A 26,599-nucleotide genomic window follows, 5' to 3' on the forward strand; every position below is an offset into this window, starting at 1 on the left:
TTGTGTTTATACAAGATAAATATATATTCATGTCTAAATCAGGAAATATAATTTTTTTTTTACTTTAGAAAAACTAACTGAATAATTTACATTTTAAAAAGTTATTATTTGAACCCAGGTCCGGGACTAAAATGAAAAAAATGTAATGGTGTTTTATTAAGAGTACTGGATCTGGATTGTAATTGTGACTCTTCATTACATAAATTATTTAACCTCTCTAGGCCTCACCATTCCTCCATACATTGTAGGGGAAATGATACTTCAGAGGGACCGTATGAAGAGTGAATGAAATATTGCACTTCGGCATTCTTCAGAGTGTGTGACATAGTGCATGTTTAAAAACAAAAAGGTGCTCTGTTTTTGTATTATTTTATTATTATTTGTAAATGTCAAAGTCATTTATATTTCATGCCTTGGTTGTGGGTAAGCAATGAACCTTAATAATTATCTACAACTTTACTCTCGTGGTGCTCAAACTGAATTACAATGATATATTAATCAGAGTAATTGGAGAAAAATCACTTTGTTTTTATAAACATTTGCTAGCAATGTAGACTATTGAACAATTACTGAAATTATTAACTATATTCCTGTGTTTCACTGTTATGTAATTATTTTGGCCCCACACTAAAAATAAAATTTTATTAGAAGACCCTAGAATTAATTCACTATGAAAGTAACAGTATTTGTTACTGTATCTAAATTATTTTTACAATATGTCTTCTGATGATGTATTATTTCTTCCAAAAGAGGTATAACTCAATTATGTTTACTACATTGAAATATTGGACTTGACCAAGTAAGAAATGAGAACATACAACAAGGACAGAAAAAGTTTGTACCAGTAATAAAGAAAACACATATAACAAAGCTTTTCCTCAGTTTTCTTTATTACAACTATGGAGACACATAAATACAGAAAATAAAATGACACAATTACTATGAAATGCATGCATAAGATTACATAGAGTGTTTAATATTATGTTGAGGGTTTAAATAAGAGATGATGCTGAGGACAATACATTTATAACATGTACATTTCTCCATGAAAATAAGCTATGATGAAAACAAATGCAATTAAATAATCAGAAACAGTCACTTTAAAACAAAGTGTCATACATAAAATCAATGTAAGATGTGAAATAAAAATATTTTTTAAAAACATTCATGGATTGTGGATATTATTTAAAACAGTAATATTTAATTGCTTGCTTTTAGGAAAAACAATTAGCTAGAAGATTTATTTCATAGTGACCATTTAATACATACATAGAATTTAAAAATAACACATAATTTTTAAATAATGCTAACTCTTAATATTTTGCAGTGTATAACTATATTTTTATTACTTAAAGTGGAATAGTAAAGAATTAATTCAATTGAAACATATGCAATTAAGAAGTTTTGCATTATACCTAGGCTTGATACAACCAACATTAGATTAGTTCACATTTAATATAAAATTCCAGTTGAAGAAACAAATCTTTGAAAAGTAGCTAAAATAATAGTCTACCAACAAAGATATGAGGAAAGCAAATGCAGTTCAGATTTCAGATATACTAATAAAACTCTTGATATATGTTGTGTTTTCCTTGATTATTGTTTTTCCTCTTTTAATTTCAATTTTGTTTAATAGCAGCTAAAACTGATTTAACATGCACTCCACTCTTCTGGTAGTTTGTAGGACAGATGTGTTAGGCTTTCAAAATCGTTAATAGCCACTTGGAAGGAGAGGGAGCTACCAGAGTTCTTCATCTGGTTCATAATCTCAGATAACATAAAAATATCAAAGGTACTAGAAAACAGAGCATGATATTAAACGTCCATCTCTGTTATATTTCAGAGCAATTAAATTAGATGTAAACTTACTGAATCCTTTGCCTTACATAAAAATTGAGATGTTGCTGATAGACCTTTTCATGTGTTTTAAGTTCTTAAGAACAATAAAGTAAAAAAATAATACAATTTTATACTTAAAAGTTAAAAATTGTTAACTCTAAATAATACTCAAATTTAGATAATTTAAAAAGAACATGTTAATGAGATGTTAGAAAGTTTTTTTTCTTTAGTGAAGACCTACGATTTACTCTGATAATATCTTCTGAAAAGTAAGATTAACTATTAAGTATAAATAGTGACTAAATAATACTCTTTAGTTTTCAATCACATAGTCAGCTGATTTGGAAATAGACTTTTTACCTATTGCAACTTATATTAAAATCACTTAAGCACTATTTGTAAAGTATTTGTCTCTCCAGTCATTTGCTATGTATACATTTCATCTGCTTATTAAATGCATTAGCCTTGGTGAAGTTTTATGTCACATATCTATGTCAAAAATGCAGGGACTTTAAAATGTATCCATGATTAACATAAAAAGAATAGAAGAAATACATCCTATTTACTCATGTCCGGATATTAAGAAAGAGGAAGAGAGTAAGAGAGGAGGGGTATATTAGAAAGAAAAATTTAGAAGGAGAATGAAAAGAAATAAGCCAAACTAATACATCCTATTTAATTTGTATTCACTCAAAAGTTGTTTAAAGGACATTACACTATACCTCAGAGGTTGAATCAATAAAATTCATGGAAGGATACATTTAGTTATGAACTTAATGATCCTATATCTTTATTCAAATGCAATCATAATACATAGGGCTAAAAATTATAAATGATAATCTTTAATTTAAGCAATATAATATGTTGTTTTCAGTTTTTAATGCTGGTAATATAACCAAAACCAAAGAGGTGGATATTTTCAGATGATTTTACATGACCAGATATATTTATTAACAAACTACTACAAACTGAAAATATTATACAAAATATAAGCTAACTATTTTTGAAAGCTAGACCAAAACATACTGAATTATCACATTGGTGGTATAAATATCCATTTTGAATTACTACATTCATTTGTAATTTTGTATTTTGTTTTTCCATCCTTAGTGTAGGTATACAATATTATAAAAAAAACAAAAATAAAACAAAAAATATGTGTGTATATGACAATTTATCCAGATCCAAAAGTACATGTTGCCCTGGCCAGTGGATCAGTTGATTGGAACATCATTCCATATATCAAACGTGTGTGGGTTGGATCCCTGGTCAGGGAGCATACCCAGGTTTTAGGTACCATCCAAATTGGGGAGTGTATGAGAGGCAACCTATTGATATCTCTCTCTCAAAAATCAATAAATGCATTCTCAAGTGAGGATTAAAAATTTTTTTAAAAATGTATGTGGCTTTATTGTATACTCTATTTTGTTGAATGTAAGTGAATAATCATAAATTCAATAGAGTTGAAGCTATTGTGCAATTTTGTTTATTTTAGTTTTAATTTAAATAAACTATAATAAACTGGCATTCTTATATAGAAAATATTTGAATTAAATATAATGGTTTCCATATTGACTAAAATCATATAACCTATGAGCTACTGTGCATACTTGTAATTTTAATTATTAATTTTAAAAGAGGGGAGGGGATAATGGGGGAAAAGGTTTGAGGGGTTTACAGGAACAATTATAAAGGACACATGGACAATAAGAAGGAGGGGTGGAAACAGGGGACAGAGGTGGGTAGAGCTGGGGGAAAGGCAGAAAACTGTACTTGAACAAGAAAAAAAAAGAAAAAAAAGAACTGGTGAATATTTTACTTTTTTAAAGATTTTATTTATTTTTAGAAAGAGGGGAAGGAGGAAGAAAGAAAGGGAGAGTAACATCAATGTGTGGTTGTGTCTCATGCTTCCCTTACTGGGGACCTGGCCCACAACCCAGCCATGTGCCCTGACTGGGAATTGAACTGATGACCCTTTGGTTTGCAGGCCGGCACTCAATCCACTGAGCCACACCAGCCAGGCAAAAGAACTGGTGAATATTTTAAAAGTCAAAATTATTTGTAGTAAAGTTATTGGTATAAATATTTGTTATATATTATACATATATATATTTTAATATAATGTGGATCCAATGTCTGGAAGGTGTGTGTATATACTTATGGGTGTGTACGTGTGTGTGTGTGTATAAAACACTTGAGAGATACTTTAGGCTAAGTAAAAGAGGAAAGAAAATTTAAAAAATATAATAAGGCATTAAAATTTTTCAATCTTGTCCATGTCCTCTTGTATGAATGTGTAGATATGCACTTGTGTAATGTTTTTAGAACAAATATAATTGTAGTTTATAAAGTATACTTATTCTCAATGAATAATAGTATTAGGAGAGAAGGGATTAAAATCAGCAGTTTCCTTAACATTCTCCAATTCAAGAAGACATTTTGTAGGAAAGGAGAACTTACGGTTACCTCCTAGGCACAATACGTTAGCATACGTGAAACACGGTATGGTGGGCCTCACAGTTACATGATAATTATGGAGTTTGAATTTGGGTGGAGAGACCATTAAGAGTGAATAATATATGGAGAAAAGAAGACAGGAAAGACAGACTTGAAAAGAGTTGGTGTCATAAAAGGAGATATAGAGGTTTGTATAAAAATTTTAACCTGATGCTCCACATGCAGACAATGGCAACCATGCACAAGCACATTAACCTAGCTCTGTAACTGGTACAATATGATCAGAACTAACTTTTGAAACTATTAAACATTTAAAAGCATGATATATACATCAATTGCTCTAAGCACATGTTTCTGAGTATATATAATGATTAACATAAAACTCACCTTACACACAATTTCATACTCATACATTTCAGACATATAATTTTATTTAAAAAGCCATTGGATAAAAATTTTTTTGAATGATGCGAGAGAGAGGCAAAATAAGTTGAATTTTTATGTCTTCCTTACCAAATAATCACATTTATTTGGACCTATAGACAGAGAGTAGTTAGACAAAAAGTATTGTCTGTTAGATTTTAGGGATGCATATAACAAAATTAAACCTTAGATAATAAAAAAGATAATTCAGCAACATTTACACATTTTAAGATTTTTTAATAATCAGAGAAGGTTATTTATAATCTGTAAGGTAGCATTTATTGAAATGTGGTAGCTGCATTGTTTTGTGCTTTTCAATTTTTTATAGAAAGGAAAGTACAGAGCTTATTATTTTAAGATGTCTGGAGTATATTTTAAGAATTTATGCATTTCTCACCTGTAAAATAGCTGTTCATCTAAGAAGAAAATTTGGCCAAATGATAGACTGCTTATTAATTTCAGGATTATCAATTTGATCCGTACTTAATGTTAAAAAAAAACTAAATGAACAACTCATTAAAATGGAAACAATTCTGCTAAGATAGAATTTTAATTTTAGGTTTTTTTCTGAACTGTCAAAATGTCAGTCTACATGTCATGTACCTGAATAAGTGTTCTTCATATCACAGTTGGTGACCTTGAGTTATAGACTATAAAATCTCAAAAAATAAATCAACTTTGTTATCTTCCTGAAGATGTATTCCACGTTCCCCACAAAAATGATTTGTAATCATATACTAAGTCATCTTCTATTGGGTTGGCCAAGAAGTCTGCTCTGTTTTTTTTTTTTTTTTTCCATAGAATAAAAGACATTTTTTTTTTATTTTCACCAATGGCTTTATTACTTTGGATATCTTGAGTATGTGGGCTAAATACCACTATTGGCTTCCAGCCGGTATAGGCCAGGGTGCTGCTAACCATCTTCTAACGCATAAGACAGCCCACAGCAAATAATTATTAGCTCAAAATGTCAATAGGAACAAGAAGCTTCACAAACCACTTCTGACATGTTTGATCAGTCACAGTACCTTCTCCACACACTGCACAAATCTTTTTTGTTGTTGTTTTTTAGTTGTGTTTTTACCTTCCTTGAAATAAAAAAGCATAATACACCAAACATGTTGTGTATTTTGTTCCATCTTCAATGTTAAAAAGGCAGCACAAAAGCACAAAAATACACCTTTTTTGATTTTTTTAAATGCAGGCTGATATGACAGTTTTAACAATACAATCTAACAAAAGTGGAATGAAGTGAAAGACAACTGAGCACTAGAGCTATTTTACGGAAGAAAAACGTAATGGACTTTTTGGCCAACCCAATACATGACTTTCTTGTTATAACTTATTGGAAAGATCCAGTGTGGTTATAATGAATGAAAAAAAAACCTGGAAGTGTTTCTGAAACTCCTTGTTTTCTCAGCATTTTACTATTCTACTCAATAGTAATCAATGTATCTATATATCTTATCCAAACTCCAACATCATGGAACATAGTTAAAATTGTAATTAGTTCTTTAAAAAACAGAACATTGGCTATGGTGATTTAAAAACAGAACATTACTGAAAAATAGGTTAGATTCCCAAAATGCACAAATTGGGAAATCCCTATTTGCCAGCAGGGGAGAAAGGAGAGAAGCAGAAGTGTATTTAATCTGTGGATGGTCAGGTCTGCATTCTGCAGGTCCATTGCTAGGTTAGAAGGAAGAACAACAATGGCTAGCAAAGAGTTTGGAAAAGATATGTTAAAGAAAACAGACTACTAAAGCCATGTCTAGCCTTAGATCACCCCTTACAGCATCCTGTAGGTATTCCTTAAAAGGAAACAGAGAATACTTCCCCGCAACAAAGTACTTTATGATGAATGAGCCTCAAACCCCCCACCCAGTAATATGATTTACATGTGAATTATGGTCATTCTTGTGAATATATGTAAATCTGATTGCTTCCTAATTGTCCTAAATAGTGGTGAGAATCACTTGCTAGGGTTACTTGGGAGTGAAAAACACAAAATACCCTTTTCTCATTTTCTAATGAATGAAAATGAAGAAATGAAAATCATTACTCATGCTACTTCCTCAAACTCAGCTTCCTTTAACAGGTGGAATCTAGTAGCACATCCTTCTCATCTTAATTTCATCTTCTTCAAAGTAGTAGCTAAAATATTACTTCTCTCTCTGGCCCTTGGCAAAGTCAATGATTATTAGATGTTCAGGGAAAATGTACTAAATAAGTATATATGTCATTGAATATCAATACTTGATGCCAACTCCAAAGACAATCCAAGTTAAGTGAACAAGGTATGAGTTTTTAAACATATTAAAATTTAATTTATCATTTTCTGTAGGGTGATTGCATAGAGATATTTTCCCTTAGTAAAAAAAACAACAATCTGGATTATTTCCATTAGTGTTCAATTTTAAAACAGAGAATAAGGTTATACATCTAATATAATAAAAATTATCATATGTATGATTTATATATTATAAATGTTCCTTAAGTTGAAAACTTACATTTTAAAGAATAAGAATTAAAACCAATAAAAAGATCCACAATTCTACATAATTAAAAGACTGTTTATACAAAACAATCAAACGAAGGAAGATTAGATGTAGGAAATGCTTAAAATCTAAGTGAAAATTATGTGTTTATTTAATAAGGTTAACTTTAGAAATTAAAGAAAGCTTTAGAATGAAGCAACTTATTCAATGAACTGGTACCAGGAATAAACAACCCTGATTCAATTTCCTTCAGTGATTTTCTGACAAATTATCTACTCTGTAGGTGGACAATTTGGGAAAGGAAAAAGAGGCTAATTGTTTCTGGGTGAATATACATGCATAATTAGTTGGACCTTAGAGAATCTTTATTAGAATTTTAGATTAGCCTTATAAATTCACAGGGCATAAAAGGAAGTGTCTTATGACACAACAGCAACATTAAAACATGCATGACAAACACATGGCTACAATGAAAGAAAACCCAGCAGCACTCAGCTGCCATGACTGGCTTCCATTTTCACCTTTATTCTCTTCACAGCATTTATCTGCATGAAGAAAATTGTTTTTGAAAGTAGAAGAAGAATAAAATAATTAAGGAAAAAAGAGTAGAGTTAAAAACACGAAAATAAGTGAAAAGAAAAAAGTGACAGTAGGAAAAGAAAAAAAAGAGAGAAAATAATTAATGCAAGATTTACACAAAGCCATTTTCAATTACTCTGATATAAGATAAAAATAGCAAAAAACTTGTATAAAACATTTCTAAATAGTTGCCATATATTAAAAACATAGCTCAGCCTCAATATTAATGTTTATTTCATATAACTCAGATTTGGTTGTGTAATGGATTGTTTAAATATAAACATTTCAATTGTTCTATACTGAATGTACAACTAATAGGAGAAAAATCACCAGTCATTCCACACTGCTACTGGTAAATTCAAATTGTTACTTTAAATATGAGCTCATCATATTCTGTAATGTTTATTGATAGTTTCTTTGCTACCATAATTTCTTAGAAGACATTTAATGAAAGAAGCTGTATTCTCAATTATAAATGAACTACCAAGAAATAAGTGAAAATTGCATACCCACACAGTGAAAATTTACAATAGGAATAGAATCAAAACCATTAATTTAGCTGATCACAGGCAAACTTGGGACATATGTCATTGTACCGTATTAAGATAAAGAATCAAAGATCATGAAAATAACTTAGACTTACTTTATTGTTATGTGCTAAACCAAAGAAATATTGTCTTATAGAATTTTTTATTTAGAATTGACTGATATTCCCCATGTAGTTAAAATGAAGTTTTCCCCAATAACTGAAATTCAATTTCACCATTATTTTAAAATTTCTCTAATGTATATTGCAATCACAGATTTAACCTTAAGAAAACATTTTAGTATCTGCCAGGCACTTGAATATTGTGTTTATTGCACATGTTGAGTTATTCACAGATGAACGTGTATACTAGATTTGCATAGAAGTAGAGTGAGTGTCATCAAAATAATTTACAGTCATTATAAATTAAAAAGCCCATGAAAATATATACTAACTGAAAAACTTTAGCAATTTATATATTGGTGGTGACTTATATAATTTCTTTGTTAATTTGTTAATGTGAAGAATTGTCATGGAAATATTACATGACTGATTTCACAAACTAGAATTATTTTACCACTGGCTCTTAAGAATATATAAATAAAATTATTTGTCACCAAATTATATTGACAGTCAATGTTAAAATTAGACATGTCCAATTCATAGTAACACAAGAAGATAAATTGATTACTAAAAGAAATTAAGATTTATCTTTGCTTATAACAAACAATATTAAACATTTTGTAGGTCAAAGGAAATGATGAAAATGATTTCAAAATAAATTTATTTCCAAGGACTTTTTAAAAGAGTATATTCAAGCCACCAAGATAGCATTATTTTTAGCCATTAAAATTACAGAACAGATCAATAAAAGCCATTTGACCAGCCTCTAGTTCTATTTATAGTTTTATAATCATATTTATAAATACTAATTTGTTAAGAAACACATCTTTCAAAATAAAAACATCTTTAAGTATTAAAAATGATAAATATTAATCATTAAGTACTTTTTAAATCAGAATCATGTACTATAAAGAAATGTATTATCCACTAAGATATATATATATATATATATATATATATATATATATATATATATACATATATATTCACATATATACATGGAAGTCAATGTTATTAGTAGAACATATGAAGGAAGATGAATGTATTTTCAAAAAATTGTTCCTCAGCCCCAAAATAAATGTACTCTAGATGTGGCCTATTGCTTACAAAAAGTTAAATATATCTGACTGCATGTAAATTATTTTTTAATTTAAAAGTCTATAAATGTCATTTTGACAGTCTGCAATGTATTCTACATAAACAAAACAAAACAAAACCCCCGAAACAAGTTAAATGAAATTTTAAACTCCATATCTTCTCAAATTAAGTGAAAAAAACATAAGATTGCTATTTTATTATAGATAACTTATTTCAGATATGAATTTGAATTTAGCATGTTTATTTAAAGTGGAATAAGAAATCATATATAACAAGAGTGATTATGATGAAAGCACATAAAGATCATTTTTGTTTATTTTGCCAATACACGGTTTTAGATCTGTAAAATATTTTGGGTGCAAAAGCTCCCAAATTCACCACCATGAATCAAAAACTTGATTTGCTCTAAGAAACCTCCTAGAGCGAAATCAGCCAATTCTTGAACTATTAGGGTATGTCTTTGACGTGGCTTTCCAAGAGGCCTCGGCAGTCCTTGGATTTAGTCATACTAAATTAGACATTGTTTTGTGGTATTTTTGTAGATAATATAAATATTTCATTATTTCCCATTTCCAGTAAGCTGCTCTGACTTCGAATCAGCTGTACATCTTAGAGGCTATGAATTCCATCTCCTACCTTCTCAGATATCTTTGTGCATCTGTCCGACTTCTTGACTGCATTATGTTTATCAGCTGTAAAACATGCTCTAGTTTTTTTTTCATCATAAAAATCCTTACAACACTGACTGTTATTTTTTCTGTGCTCATTTTCACGTCAAAGCTATTTGAAAGCAGTAAATAAACATGGAATGTCATCATCCTAACCTCACACACAATCCTCAGCCTATTTCTCCTGAATTTCTCTCCCCATTACTTCAGCAAAACTGGATGTAAAAAGGGCACTTCACCTCTCTTTTGAATAAGCTGCATTGACATTTCAGCAGCATTTGAAGTGTCAAATATGATTTATTTATTTTCTTCTTGGAATATGGTTCTCTGTTCACTTTCAAGATACCACAGTCTTGTGATATTCCAGCAATACTACATCATAGTCTCATTGGAGGGGTGGTGGTGGGGTTTCCTCCTCCTGTATAATATTATGGTTTTTTAGGAGGCAGCTCTTAACCCTCTGCACTTTAGTCACTCAAGAAGCACTCCTTGAACATCTGTGCCGTGCCAGTCACCCTTCTAGATACCAAGGAAACATCTATGAGTATCACAGACATCAACTCCTTATTGAAGGCATTACTCAGTTTGGTTTTAACCTCAACCAAGCTTCCAATACCATTCCTCTGGTGAAGCTGACAATGTTGTCATATTTTCCCAAAGCATGGGTCTTTTCATTTCTATACTCACACATCTAACTGCTACTTGACACTGGACACTTAATAAATACCAAACTGATTTTATGTTACTCTTCATTCTCCAAATCCAAAATTCTTCATCCTCAGAAACAATGCCAAGAATGGCCCACCTGCCCAAGAAAGACACTGAAAATGCATCGGTACCTACTGCATCTGATCAGCTACCAGCAGGGCTAGTCTACATGTGCATTGTTTCTGGGATTCATTCATTGTTTCCTCTTTCTACTCCTATCACTTTTTTTTCAAGCATTCCTGTTCACCCATATGTTGCTTTTACCCATGTGAGCAAGAGTAAAATCTGTCTATAATGCCGATCTATTCATGTAACTTTCCTGCTTCAAATGATTTCTTACTGGTTTTAGGAGTTGTTTTAAAATCATTTATGTGTTTTTTAGAAGGTCTTGGATTTTCTGGGCTTCCAGTCCCTCTCTACCTTTATCTTTGTTCCCACACCTTCAGGTTCTCCTTCTAACATGCTCTTCCTGGTTCCTAAAGCACATCAATTTCTTCCGTCTCTCAGAGATTTGTTCCATATAAGACACATTCCCTGAAAGGTTTACTCTACACGTTTCTTTGGGAAAGTCACCTTCTAAGGGAACCTTTCCTTAACCCCCGCCAGACCCGCATAATTTAGATACCCTTGTTGAACTTTCTCATGGTAGCATCCTGCATCAGGCCCTCTCTTAGCTGTAATTATGTGGTGGTTATTCCAAATCTTGTTTAATGCCTATCTTCCTCACTAGATTGTGATGTCTTTGAAGGCAGGGGCCAGGTCTGTACTTTTCACATATTATAATTCTGTATTCATCTCAGTGCTTGTCATAAAGCAAGACCCCAATAAATAGCCAGAATGAATGAATGAATGAATCTTAGCATTACATAACCTGAAGAAACTAGCTTAGAAATGAGAAACTGCTTATCAGGGGATACTAAGTGATGAGTGCAAAAATAAAACTATAAACCAGAATTCTGCTCATTTTACTTGTTGGTAGTTCTCATAAACTAATTCTCTGAAATTGAAACAAACAAAAAAGCTTTCATAGTAAATGTATCATGGAATGCTTTAGCTATTTTTGTGCCTTTATATACATATTCTTTATTTATTTACCTTTTTTCTATATTAATGTTGGTTTTTATTAACAATTTCACGTAAAAATAGTAGGGTCTCTGGGAGTATAACATAAAAGTAACCTGCCTGAAATATTTATTTTACAGTTTGTATTTTATCAATATAATGTTATTAAAATGTTGATTTTTAATTCATAAAAAATCACTTTTTATTTTGACAAAAATAATTATTTCTTCCACATATATGAGCTAAATTAAAAATTTAGGAGGATGGAGTACACTGTTTCAATCCTTCTTTGAGAATTCTGACTCAGATTAAGAATCATATATCATATTCTTGATATATATATATATGCATATAAGATAATTACTGCAATCATAATACATTATAATTTTAAAGTCAGTTATAGATGGTTCAAACTCACAAGGGCAATGAACTTAATAGTTCATTCAACCATTCTTCTATTTAGGTACACCATCTTAGAAGGGGGTTAGATTTGTCATGTAACTTAAAGTAGCTCTGATCTTGAACAGATCCTTTAACCCCTCAAAATTTTATCAGTAACTCAATATTCAGATTCAAGAGTAAAATGAGATAATAAATGAAATATTTTGTAAATTTTTCAAAACACCATTGGAATATAAGATACCTATATTATTTCTAGATGTTCCCAACTTCCTAATTTCAAATTATAATTGGAAGCACTTTTTAATTAATATTAGAAACACAAAGCCATTATATTAATTGCTTGTGAGTCATATAACAAATAGTAATTACTTTTTAATGGATAGATTAATTGTATAAAGCTGCTCTCAATTTTACAAAAGTGATGTACAGTATAACAAAATCATAATGAGATTAATATCAATTTGAAATTACAAGAGGGTTAAATAGCATGACTGAAGTGACAATTTTTTTTCCAGTCTCAAAACTGTTATGTAACAATACTGAAACTCTATTACGATATGATTAAATTAAGCCATGCTTACGAATATGGTGCTCTCATATCTACATACATATGTAAAGAGTACACACATATTTATACATATGCATAAAATTACCTGTAAATATTAAATATGATATTTAATGAAACAGTAAATGTTAAAATATGTCCACTATGACAACTCACAGAAGTAAATACAACTACGAATCAAGATAAATTCTTGCATCTTTACCTGTTTGTCATGTATCTGAAAAATATTTCCCTACCCCTGTTGAGGACTTTGATAATAGCAGAATCTTGGGGCGATATAAGTGTCGTTACCAACAAAGGCAGAATCCACCAATGTGCTGTGAACACCGATGCAGAGTGTCCTGCCACTTTGGGAGTCTCCTTGAAACTGGAGTTACATTTGTTTCTGGGCTACATCTGTGAGTGTTTCTGCGTCACAGTGTAATAGATTTTACATTTCCCAGCTCAACTGGCTTGGTTAGGCACAGGTGAGCTTGTCAGTATTTTGGCCACATCATCCCCGAAGTGAGGGCCAGTCCCCACATGTTTGGCAGAGAGGTTGTCTCCTTTGCAAAGTTCTGATCTCAACAGAAGTTTTTCATGTTGATATTCAACAGTTACTCTTACCTTCCATCTTCACCCTCTCTCCACCATTTTAACCACTGAAGTTACCAAAATAGACTTAACAATTAACCAGTTGACCATGGCCTGAGTGATTGAGAAATCTTGAGTAAGACACATCATAATAATCATAATTAGAACTTAGAATTTATACTTCTTTCTATAAAATTATATCTCCAATAATATGAAGCAATACAGAGAGATTATACAGATGACATCGTGTTTATGTTCAGCCTAAGAAAGCATGTAGTATCGCTTACCTTTAATTATGTTGGGCTTGGGTGGCATACTGAACTCGTAGACTGTCGGTTCTGAATATCCCAATCGGTTGGCAGCTGTTATCTGAACTTCATAGCCCATTGTCCACTGCAGATGCTCCAAAATAATGTGGTCTTTATTTCCCTGCACCTTTTTCTCTAGCCATTGGTCTTCTTTATCTTTCTGTAAGGGTAATAATTTTTTTGGTAAATATCTATATGCTAAAGTTTGAGGTTCAAAAAAATTATCTTGAGATGGAACAGATGGTTTTATTAATATCAAGAAAGGAAGTTTTCTTATCCATACAGATGAATGAAATTGCTGTATCAATGAAGTAATTTTATAAAGAGGTAATGTTTTTATATTAGCCAAAGGGTGACAATTTCATGATTAGCTCTGATGATTCAGCGAATGCAATTTACTTCCATTAAGATTTTTAAAAATATCACATATATTAGATTGCTATTTGGCAACTTTTTGATTATTAATAATCAGATGAACAGAAAAAATGAAACATGTATATAGAAAAAGCCTAATATATCCATTAAAGTAATTATCAGAGACCACTGTTTAAGGTTTTCTTTGGGGGAGAGGGAAGCAGGGAAAAGACAAAGTGTCCTGCAAAGAAAGTCTGAATATTTTTTATACATTTAAATTACCATTAGCATTTTATTACTATAATATTTTAGACTCATAATAAAATAACATACAGGAAAATCATTAATTGTTAAAGAGGTTATTAGCATGAGAAAATAAAAAATGTTATCCTCTTCTTGAATTCTACACTTAAATCCTATTTGACTCTTTTAAAATAAATGTTTCAAGCCATATAACATTTGAATCACATTTTATTTAAAAATACTGTGACTACAATTAACACAGAAAAACGAAGTGATAAAATTTTATGAATAAAACCATTGCAAGTAATATGAACATTAACCTGTGCCATGTTAACCATTTAAACACAGTTAAGTTCCTTAACCTCTCTGTCTTGTTCCCCTCCTCTTTATTACAGAAATGATGGTTACAGATGCCTCTCTGAGCTTTCATGAGGGAGCAGTGAGAAAAAGCAATTAAATTTTGTGTTCCAGCACCTTCAGTATACTAATTACTTAATAAATGACAGCAATTTTTAAGGAGAAACCATTTCCATAATAACTATATAAAAATAAAATAGTATTCTCTGTGGAGTCATGTATCTAATAATTTTGCAATGCATTGCAAGTCTCAGTTTCCCAGAGGGGTAATTATAAATAAATTGTGGCCTGGTCAGATTGAGAGAGAGAGAGAGAGAGAGAGAGAGTGATTACACGAGGTAAGTAGTTGAACCTTTTTAATCTCATATCTCAGCTAAGTATTAATTGATTTTGAGCCAATACTTTACAATGTTTTTGTCTATAAAGAATAACGTTTTTTTGCATTCATGATTAAAACTGAAACTATATTTTCAAAAATCAAATTCTGGAAGTTAAATTCATGACCACATTACTATGACAGAACTACAAACATAAAATGTCCTTCAAAAGGAGACAAGAAGACATTATACTTTTGATATCATACTGTTCTCTTTTCCTACTTAATTAGTTTTGGTTATATAAAACTTTTATTACCAAGGAAACCCATTGGACTGTGTTTGTTGTTTTGTCTAAACCTGATGATATTAACACTCCCAATGAAGCCGTGGGTTTTAGACAAGTCCTTAAAGTTATCATATTAACAGGAGGCATTTCCCCTGCACTTTGAAACTGATAAACACATGAATCTGCTAGACTGGACATTGTCCAGTATTTAATGTGTTATGAGGTATACTTAAAAAGCTATTGGAAAACTGAAACAACTTGAGTCAGAGACCTTGTCACTTGTCTAAGTCACTAAATGTAGTAAAGTTAAAAAGAAGGAAAGAAAGAAAGAATGAAGGGAAGGAAGGAAGGAAGAAAGGAAGGGAGGGAGGGAGACAAACTTAGGTGTACTTTTGACATGCTCAGGACACTTAGACCAAACAGCCACCGCTTCTCCAGCACCCCCTTTCTTCATCAGTTTCCTCATCAGTTATTCTTTCAGCCCTTAGAGGGCAGTGAGGCCGTTCTAGAACTATGAACATGATTGTAAGGAGCTATATCCTCATCTTGGAAGTTTACCACCAGCACAGAAGAAAGAAATGAGTTCTTTGATAACCCAGAGGGTGCTGTGGAAGCGTGTAACATGAAGGCCAATAGCGGGCAGGAGACAGGAATGTCTCCACAGGGGAAGAGATGCCACCCTTATTGCAAACAATAAACTCCAGGGCTCTTCTTTTTTACATTTGCCCTAAACTAGTTCATGGAAAGAAGGTGTGACTCCTTCACAGAGGTTTAGATCCCCAAGTAAGCACAATAATAGAAAACCTCAGAAGGATGCTCACCTGCTGCAGTCTTCTTAAGTAAATGTAAAACAAAACAAACAAAAGGAAAAAAAAAACAAGTTTATAGATATTGTCCCAATAAGTAAATAAATAAATAAAGCTTTAAAAAATCCCCATACAGCCCTGGCCGGTGTGGCTCAGCTGGCTGCAGTGTCATTCTGTACACCGAAAAGTCACAGGTTTGATTCCCAGTCAGGGCACATACCCAGGTAGCGGGTTTGATCCCTGGTCGGGGTGCACACAAAAAGGCAACCAATTGATGTGTCTCTCTCACATCGATGTTTCTCTTTCTCTCTCTCAAAAGCAATAAAAAGGCATCCTCAGGTGAGGATAAAAAAATTTCCATACAAAAACAACTTTAGATAATATATGATATAATATATATATATTTGTGTATATATGTATACAAACACATAGACATAAATACATATACCATGTAATTATTTAATGTGTTATATATTGTGTACGTACGCTGATGAAAGAAGGAGGGGTGAGAGCAGGAAAATGGAAGGGTTAGATAAGGACAAGGGTACAAAACAGTAGAGATCTGCCCCCGTAGACTTCCCCTCACCCCGATAATTCAATAAGCTCTACATAACTATCAAGTTCTTAGAGACAGTAAACATTTTTGTGGAAATCCAGAGTTAAGTTTGGCTTTGGATCTGATTGGAGATGTGGGTACAAGGGTCGAAAATAAGCCAACAGCTGAGATCTGGGTTACCCCAGGATACAATTTATTCTTCAGAGCAGTGGGTAGATTTCCTCTGCTTCAGGCAATCCTTCTAAAATACAGTTTTTGAGAACTCATCATCTGAGGTAAAACTTCCTGACAAGCAGGAGACATGCAGAAAGTCTCTTACGAATTACCATTTAACACTTAATTGTTGAAGCTTATAGCATGATAAATGGAAAGCCCCTCCATCGTTTTAGATAGTTGAACTGATGGTGTAAGGAACCAAAGGGAATTCTAATATTTTCTCCAATTTAAATCAATTTTACTTCCTATTCAACATTAGACAAGGGGGTTTTTAATTCCCTGATTGCTATTCCTAGGGAATAGAAAAAAATTAAAGTGGGTGTTACCAAATACTTCCCTAGGCATCAAAATCTCAATTATGCCATTTGTAGAGTACCTAATTTACAGAATTTCAATGCCTCGGGAACGATTTAAGATAATCTAGTTGCAAAATGTTCCCCTAGGTACCTTAATGAGATGATTTGCTGAATAGGGCTATTATTAATAAGCTCATTAAGTGAGTGTTGAAGGACAGCTACTGAACGAAAAACGGTCACTTCGCTTTCATATAGTTTATCTTAAGCATTTTTTCTTGTCAGAAAATAGATATGAGGGCCACATGACAGTCAAGGGCACTCAATAGTTTTTATAAAATCAAAATATCAGCATATAGGGAAAATTTGCTCTCCTCTGGATAGGGAGAAAGAGAGGAAAGATGGGAGAGGTCTTGGTGTTCATATTTATAGAGGGCTCCTAGAGTGCTTTTATTTCAGGAACTTTTTTTTTTCAAAGCCTTGTGGAATGAATGACTGATCAACACATTTTAAATAACAAGTGAAACATTATTCAAAGAGAGAAGAATTGAGGAGGTGAGATCATACTTCTAGACGAATGTTAATGTTCCTGTGGCTCTCCTGTGTTATGATTGAAGAATTTTGTTTCCATGTAAGGGAGTTTCTGTTTCCTGGAGTTTCTGGTATCTTGGTTCAGCTAGTCGCTACCTGTGTGACTTTTCAGAGGCCACGGAATGCTCACAAGTTCTGTTTGCTACTCTGAACCCAAGTGAAATGATGTAGCAATGCACGTATATACACCCATTCCACTATGATTTGGGAAGATGTAAGGTTTGGAGGCTTTTCGTAGTATTTCAAATCCAAATCTCTTTTTCTTGTCATCAAAACTGATGCAAACTGCCTTTGTTCCACATAAAATTTTGTAAATTAGGCTTTAAATCTTGCCCTAGTCTCCATCACCCACACACTTTTTTTAGGAAAAGAAAAGCTAATTTTTTCCATTCCACAACTTCTGTGTTCTCACAGCCCACAAAAGTTTGCACAGTGCAACTTTTTTCTCTTGTATTCATTACTTCTTATATTTATTAATCTGGTAATGGGACTAGTGTACATTATAAACTAATTTATATATTCATTGATTCATTAATGCAATTATTTACTCAGAGAACAAATAGTTTATCTGATAGTACCAACACAGGAAGAATAAAACTCATCTTCTGCACTAGCAGCAAAGAAAAGCTTAGGGTTCTTTATGTCATAGCTATTCATTGTTTGAAAATATCGCAAAACTTTAAACTGATGGCTTTAAATACATTTCCATGTACCTGTCCAAACATAAATAGAAACTAAATTCTCTTAACAACAAATACCCAGTTTCACTTGTTGATTTTTAATACCCTTTTCAAAATTACCTTTTCTTATCCCAATGGCCATTGGGTACAAACTCCCCAACTCCAAATAGTTTAAGAAGGTCAATTAAGACACAGCATTATATTCTAAAGCTCTGTTGCTAGTCCCTAAAGTATATTCCTCACAATTGATTTTTTAAGATACCAATTTTCTTTTAGCCCTTCTTAGCTCAGGAAACTTATTCAATGTGTCAACACTAAGTGATAGTTATGATCCCATAGTTATCATCAAATTAGAGAGAAGATGGTGAAAAACTCATGGAAGCATGTTAAAACTATTTACTAAATTACACGGAGTTATGCCGACACTCTAATACAAAGTGGATGTAAAATATTCTATACAGGAAATACCTTAGTTTTCCACATACATTATGATACTAATAAGCTTGTCTTTATTTTCCACATACATGGTATAATCTTACTGACTTATTGTTAGAGACGCTAATTTTTACAAAGAGCCCACAGAGACATTTAATTCTGCTTTTATGTTACTCCAGTTCTCTTCTAATAAATTCTGTCTTCTTAATGGGTACCAGACAAAGTCATGTGCTCTATCTACTACAGGATAACACAGAATAATGTATTGCCAGGTCCACAATAAATAGGATGTTATGTGCTTTCCTTATTACATTGTGATTAGTCTTCTCTGTTTCCCAGTGAAATGTGGGTTTAAATAGTTTAATTCAGAGTCTGCTAGAAATCAACACTCATATTAAGGAATATATTGTCTCAATTTTGTCATTCTTAGATTATAAAATATACAGTCCTGTGCATGAATATGGTCAAAAAGCAATCAAGTGAAAATCACAAAAGTGTTTCCCTATATTTTCTTTCCTTTATGGTTTATATCCAATTAAAAATTGTATTGCATATGCTAAAACACCTTTTCCAAACATTCAGCTGTAACTCCACTGTGGAATTCATGCAGTTTGAGAAGCTAATAGATAAAGAAGCTTCGGATCACACAAACAGAACAGAAAAAAAGAATTTTTTTGAAATAATAGTTATTATTTTAATGTAAGTGCAAATATCAAAACTAATGCCACTATAAATATTTAGCCATGAAATCTTCTTGAACATAACTTTTTCGATGTGAAGAATAATATGTTAAGAAAGAAACTTTGGAGAAAATTATTTTTCCCAAGATAAGCTAAGCTACTGTTTGTTCTATTAATCTGATATTATATTGAATTATGGAATTTCCAATTGGACCTACAGAGCATGACGTCTGAAGGATGGAGAAGGTGGAGAAAGGGGGTGGAGAAGTGTGGTATATAGACTATTCCAGTGTGTTGTAGTAGAAGACGTACCATTAATGATATGGTAAAGATAAAGGGAATCAGAATGACTATATTTGGAGACATGGAAGCTAGGCAGCTGAGGTGAGTCAGGAGAGCAGAAGAGGGGTAGATATAAGCTCCACGGGCATGCTTCAATTCAGCCCTTGCTGCTGCAAAACTGTGCTCAGACCACAGTGTCTTATATTCCGACATCCACTCCCCATCCGCACCAAGGCACCCTGATTCTGTAAGGTTCAATTTTCCCTCTTAAAATGTGCAAAACACTTTATGTCTATTATAAAAGTATACTTAAGTGTCCAAGAATGAGAAATGCCTTCCCAGCAGTACAAAGGTGGGTGAGAAGTTACTTTCACAACTCTTTATCATGAAAGCATAAAAATCTACTACTAAAACACTGTTCCTTTAGCATAACACCCAGTGTATCCATCCATCCATGTGGCTGCAAATGGTTAAGAGTCATTGTTTTTATGGCTGAGTAATGTATGTGCTGTTTGTCTGGAAAAAAGTCCAAACATTGTTAATATAATGAGAGTGGCTTGAACACCATTGATATAACCTGGCCACCAAGCAGAGAGGACTGGAATGTGCATGGGTGGAGAATGAAGACTTCATTGCACTACTCAGTGAGGGCAGCAGGCACTGTTGAGTGAGCATGTGCACTGTGTTGCCTTTGTATTCAAAATCACTGAGAGAACAGAACAACAAATCTGCATCAAATTTTGCACTAAGCTTGAACATTCCTCTGCAGAAACTATCTGGATGATTCAGAAGGCAGCAACTGGTGATTGGCAGCTTCATCACTACCACGTGCCAGCTCATGCATCACATCTCATGCGGAGTTTTCTGGTGAAACATTAAATCACCCACGTGACTCAGCACATCTACTGCCAAAATTTAGCCCCTGAAAATTCTGGCTTTCCCCAAAACTGAAATCTCCTTTAAAGGGAAGAGATTTCAGACCATCAATGAGATTCAGGAAAATACCACAAGGCAGGTGATAGCGATTGGGAAAACTGTGTGAGGTCCCAAGGTGCCTAGTGTGAAGGGGACTGAGGTGTCATTGTCCTATGTACAATGTTTCTTGTATCTTCTTCAATAAGTGTCTTTTTATATTACATGGCTAGATACACCACAGTTTTTGTGTTTTTTTTTTTAATCCAGTTGTACATTGAGGGGCACTCGGGCTGCTTCCATAGCTTGGCTATTGTAAATCTTGCTGCAATGACTACACGGGTGCACGTAACTTTCTGAATTCGTATTTTGCATTTCTTCAGATAAATGCCTGGAAGTGGAATTACTGGGTCATATGGCAGATCTATTTTTAATTTTCTGAGGAATCTCCATACTGTGTCTCATAGTGGTTGCACCACTATACAATCCCACCAACAGTGCATCAGGGATTCCTTTTCTCCACATCTTGGTCAGCACCTGTTTGTCCTTTTACTGATGACAGCTATTTCAACAGGTGTGCGGTGGCATCCCTTTTCATTTTGTTGGCCATTTATACTTGTATGTCCTCTTTAGAGAACTGTCTATTCAGGTCCTTTGCCAATTTCTTCATTAGGTTGTTTTTTGGGTGTTAACTTGTATGAGTTCCTTGTACATTTTGGATATTAATCCCTTACTGGATGAATATTGGTAAACATTTCCTATTCGGGAGGTTGTCCTCTTTATTGATGGTTTCCTTTGCTGTGAAAAACTTTGTAGTTTGGTGAGTTCCATTTGTTTACTTTTGTCTTTTGTTCCCCTTGTCTGAAAAGTCACATGCAAAAATATTTGCTGAGAGTGATGTCAAGGAGTTTATTGCCTACGTTTTCTTCTGAGATTTTTATGATTGCAGGTGTTACCTTTAAATCTCCAATCCATTTTCAGTTTGTAAGGTATATACATGTGAAACCACTACATTTTATAGCTGAAACATATAGTATTGTATATCTACTGTAATTTTAAATTACATTAATTTTTAAAACTTCTAAAATAGTTTATTTAAAAAATTGAGGTACAAAGTGTCCCTTATTAAAATCCTAGTAGCTCTGGGAGTAGTAACATAGGAATTGAATATCAGTCAATTATAGCTATGTTTGAATTATGCAATCAATCATTTTCATTGTGATATACCAAACCTGCTGACACTTTGATCTTGGAATTTCATCCTGCAGAGCTGTGAAAAGATTGATTTCTGTTGTTGAAGCCACTTCGTCTGTGGAATTTTGTCAGGGAAGCCCTAGCAGACTAAGACAGTCATTAAGATAATAATGATAATTATATTAACAATTGTGGTATACTCCTTTATTCAGCTGAGCCAACTCCCAAGTATAACCATCTTTCATTTAGTGGTAGTCATAATTCTATTCCATGAGACATAATTTAATTCTGGATGGTAAGGTTTTTATAAAACCTGTACCATAGTGCTGAAATAAAAAAAGGCAAAGTCAGCTTCAACAAGCTATTGTCCCTTTTGTTCTTTCCATTCTCCTCATATTCTGAATGTGGATCTTAGGAACACAAGATAATCTAGATGAGAACCAAAGACAACAGTCTAAGAATGAAAGAACATAAAGAAAAACAGTGCGATTCTTGATAATATTGCTAAGATATTTTCCTAGCCCCAGATTGTCTAACACATGAATTTGTTCGATGTGAAGAAAAAAATATTCTCGGTTTAACCCCCACTAGTCTCGTAAAGTCCGAAAATACAAAACTGTTTCCTGACAGATGGGCAGTTTATATTGATTTTAGGGATAAAATCTGCTTAAAAACTACTGATTGTTTTCTGCAAGCAAGATACTAATTTATTTTTGAAGAAATGTATAATGTTATCTCTTCAGTTTTATTAAACATTTTGAGCAACGGTGCCTGCTGTGGTAGTCACATTCTTGTTAGTTCTTGACTTTACTTTTGGATGCCTGGAAATGGACACATAGCTGAGAAATATCACAGCACTCCTCAAATATATATACAAAGTTTATCAACAAAAGCCACTATTAAAAGTGATGAAGAAAAATAAAATAAGAAATAATATATATACTTGCTTTCATCAATTAAAATCAATGACTTTGGTGGAACTCAATGTAATATTTCTGTTATTTAACATATTAGCTCTTTTTAAATTTTTAAAATTAAATCTTTATCTTTATTTTTGTCCCCTTATACCTCCTTCCCCCAGCAATCACCACACTGCTAACTCTTAAGAAAAATTTAAGCATAACTTTTAGCTTTAGGTAGAAATTATGCATATAGAGAATATATTATATATTTTTACTAGTCAAGGCATTTCAGTGTTTACTATAGGATTTTATTGGGGTTCCCTACAATTCGTACCTTCCCTTTGTATTTTGAACCATAAATTCTCCAGCATGCAACTATAGACATGGAAGGGAAAATGTGTTCTCCCAGTTCAACTCATGAATTTGGTTCAGGCCTTGGATCCTTGGATAAAAATTTTATTCCTCCAAAGAATTTCCAGCTGTGCAAATAGGAATGGCCAAAATACTTGTCTGGAATAGCACGCCACTGTCAGACTCACATAGAGACCAGAATGCCTTTCAGAGTGGTTTTGGGTAGACTCATCTAGCTTCCTTACTGGAATACCCAAAGACACACACACCTGTTCATTACTGCCAGCATGAACTCTGAGACAAAGAAGGATCCTGGAAAATGGTACTAGTCTTAAATTTAAAAGGCCAAAGTGATGTCTAAAATTAATTATTGAGAGATTACTCTATCCAGCAAAGTTATCATTTAGAATCAAAGGGCAGTTAAAGTGCTTCCCAGACAAGGTAAAAGCTAAAAGAGTCCATCATTGCCATTATTATATGAAATGCTAAAGGGACTTATTTAAGAAATAGAAAATCAAAATTATGAGCATTAAAATGGCAATAAATACATAACTATCAACAATTGAATCTAAAAAACTAAGTAAACAAGCAGAACAGATACAGAATCATAGATAGGAAGAACACTGGGATGGTGGCCAGTTGGGAGGGGGGTCTGGGTAATGGGAGAAAAGGTGAAGGGATTATGAAGCCCAAATTGTTCAGTACAAAATGACAGAGGGATGTTAAGAACAGTATAGGAAATGGGGTTGCCAAAGAACTTATATGCATGACCCATGGACATGAACAAAGGGGGTACTGCCTAAGGGAGTGGGGCTGCTGGTTGGATGGGGGCAAAGGGAAAAATATTGCAACAACTGTAAAAGCATAACCAATAAAGTATAATAAAAATGAAAAATCAAGTCAAATAAAATTAATTATTGAAGCATGCTATTCAAAATCAAATTCCCGTTTTCATTACCCCTCAAAATTTGAATATTTGAATTTAGAAATAGCAATATTATCAATTAGAAAATTGTGAATTTGTGGAAAAATATTTAAAATCCATCTACATATCATTAAGAAACAATTGTTTGAATGTCATTTGCTAAAATATAATACACTTGGAAACTGTCAGTAAAGGTTCAGTCAACGTGTATATAAAATTGGCACTCTATTATAAGGATAATGATAAACATTAGTAAATAAATCTTATAAAATTGAATTTCAATCTTTTATTTTAAAATTATTCCACAGTAGATACAAACACACTGGTATTTATGGCAAGGCTGATGGGAGAAATCACTTTCAGTGGCCTTTGGAATCATTTTCATCTAAAGGCAAGAGGCAAAGTTCATCGGCCACTTCATCACTTGGCCATCAGCAGGCATCTTCACCCCACACACATAAAAATTCCCAAGGCAGTTCTTTTCTCTTATTCATTAAATTTACTAGGGTGTCCTTGGTTAACAATATTACACAGGTGCACAGTCCCACAACACACCATCTGTACATTGTAGTGCATGCTCATCACCCCAAGTCCAGTCTTCTTCCACCATCATTACCCCCCCTATAGCCTCCTCTGCCTCCCTCTACTCCCTGCCTTCCCCTGGAAATTACTACACTGATGTCCATGAGTTTTTTTGCCTTTGTTCAATTCCTCACCCCATGACAGATTTCAGCCTGCTCTCTATCTATGAATCTATCTCTGTTTTGCTTGTTAGTTCAGTTTGTTCATTCGATTTGATATATGAGTTGAAATCATATGGTATTTGTCTTTCTCTAACAGACTTCTTTCACTTAGCATTTTAGCTGTCCAAAGTCTCATATTAGCTTGTGCTAATTAAACTTTAAAAAATACTTCTACTTCCTCAAGTTCAATGGGGCCATTCTTTGTTACATTCTGATTTATTTATTTAAGGTGTGATTTACTAATAATCTTACTTACTATAACTAGAATTGAGAAGAAGGCTTAGCCTAAAGTTACTAACATCAACTGGAATGAAGGGTGAACAAATTCTGCTAACATGTCAGAAAATACGGAAAATGGTGTCTCATTTCAGAAATATGTACAAGTCACAAGATGAAAGCCATAGGATTATTTTGATGACTTATGCTTACATTTTACCAAAAAAGAAAGTATTTTATAATTCATAATTATACATTTCAGCAACACAAAACTATCATTTCAATTCCTATGAATAGCATTTTATGACTGCTCTTCAATATGCATTCCCTCCTGATATGTCTATGAACTCAATGTAAATTTAATGCAATTTGAAAACACTTTGTATAAAATGACAATAAATGGGGTACTCACACTTCTGTACTTCACAATGTATTCCAAAATGGGGGCCCCTCCATCGTCCTGTTTGGTGATACTGAGTTTAAAGCTCTTCCCGCTGCTCGGCTGCCCATGTATGGACGGAGGGCTTGGTTCACCTAAATATGCAATACAACATTCTTGATATTTGCATACTCCTCGGATACCAAGAGAAACTGCATTTTATAAAAATAACACTCACATAGTCAAAACATATGATAATCCTGGATTTAATACTTGCTATTTGCCCTTTTTTTGTGAGTAACTGCTGATCCTCCTTCTTCTCTTCCAAAAAACAGCAGCATCCATAAATCTAGTGATGCCGCAATTGTGAAACCGCAGGATCAAATATATTGTGTACATTGATGTCAAATTATCTGAGGACAGTACTACTATACACAAGTGTAAAACATGATTTATTAACTGTGTAATCCTATTGATTTCATTCATGTAAATCTAGTTTGTAAACATTTTGTAAATAGTTAACATAAACATATGAGAGCGCCACACTCTACGGTACGTATCTACCAGGAAGGATAGTCGTTTAGCAATTAGTTATCTGCTTCCACGAGCATTTTAAACTACATACAGTTGTGAATAAAGAAATTTTGTTGTATCCAATCTATAAGCCTGTTATTTCAATGTATTTTTTCTTCTAGTATCATGAACAGCCTTGTCTGTGACACTATTATCCACACGAAGATGATTTATAACACAGATGCTTATAATACTTTGAATATGAACAGGTGCCCACTAGAGTGTAGGATTTTTTCTCTATGTGAAGAATGCCCACACTGCTTGGCAAGAGAAATGAGGGCTCTCTGTGTGTGTCACCTACAGGACATGCTTGGGCACGCCCTGGCTCCTCTTCCTCTACCTCCTCCCTCTCCTGACGGCTGCGGTACGGAGATGGATGTGGAGTGCTAACAACTAGTAGAGGACATGTTTGAGTTTGCAGGCCTCCGAAAACCTGTAAGATTTGGCCGCCCGAGAGGAATGCCAACACAGACACACTC

At 33.1% G+C, this 26,599-nt stretch overlaps 1 protein-coding gene across 2 annotated transcripts in view; it reads right to left on the reverse strand.

Annotated features, from left to right (window-relative positions):
* Window positions 1-26,599, reverse strand: part of NCAM2 (neural cell adhesion molecule 2) — a 390,639-nt gene that overhangs the window by 21,472 nt on the left and 342,568 nt on the right. Inside the window, exons 14-16 of one of the 2 annotated variants that reach the window (XM_045196939.2) lie at window positions 25,581-25,702; window positions 13,809-13,989; window positions 881-7,762 (exon numbers count right to left, since the gene is read on the reverse strand). In XM_045196939.2, the coding sequence (XP_045052874.2) occupies window positions 7,656-7,762; window positions 13,809-13,989; window positions 25,581-25,702 (410 nt within the window). In that variant the 3' untranslated portion in view covers window positions 881-7,655. Of the gene's footprint in view, window positions 1-880; window positions 7,763-13,808; window positions 13,990-25,580; window positions 25,703-26,599 lie in introns of those variants that run through there. The other variant, XM_024562711.3, reaches the window with a different exon arrangement.

Source organism: Desmodus rotundus, chromosome 2 (genome assembly GCF_022682495.2).
Source record: "Desmodus rotundus isolate HL8 chromosome 2, HLdesRot8A.1, whole genome shotgun sequence".
Taxonomy (NCBI): domain Eukaryota; kingdom Metazoa; phylum Chordata; class Mammalia; order Chiroptera; family Phyllostomidae; genus Desmodus; species Desmodus rotundus.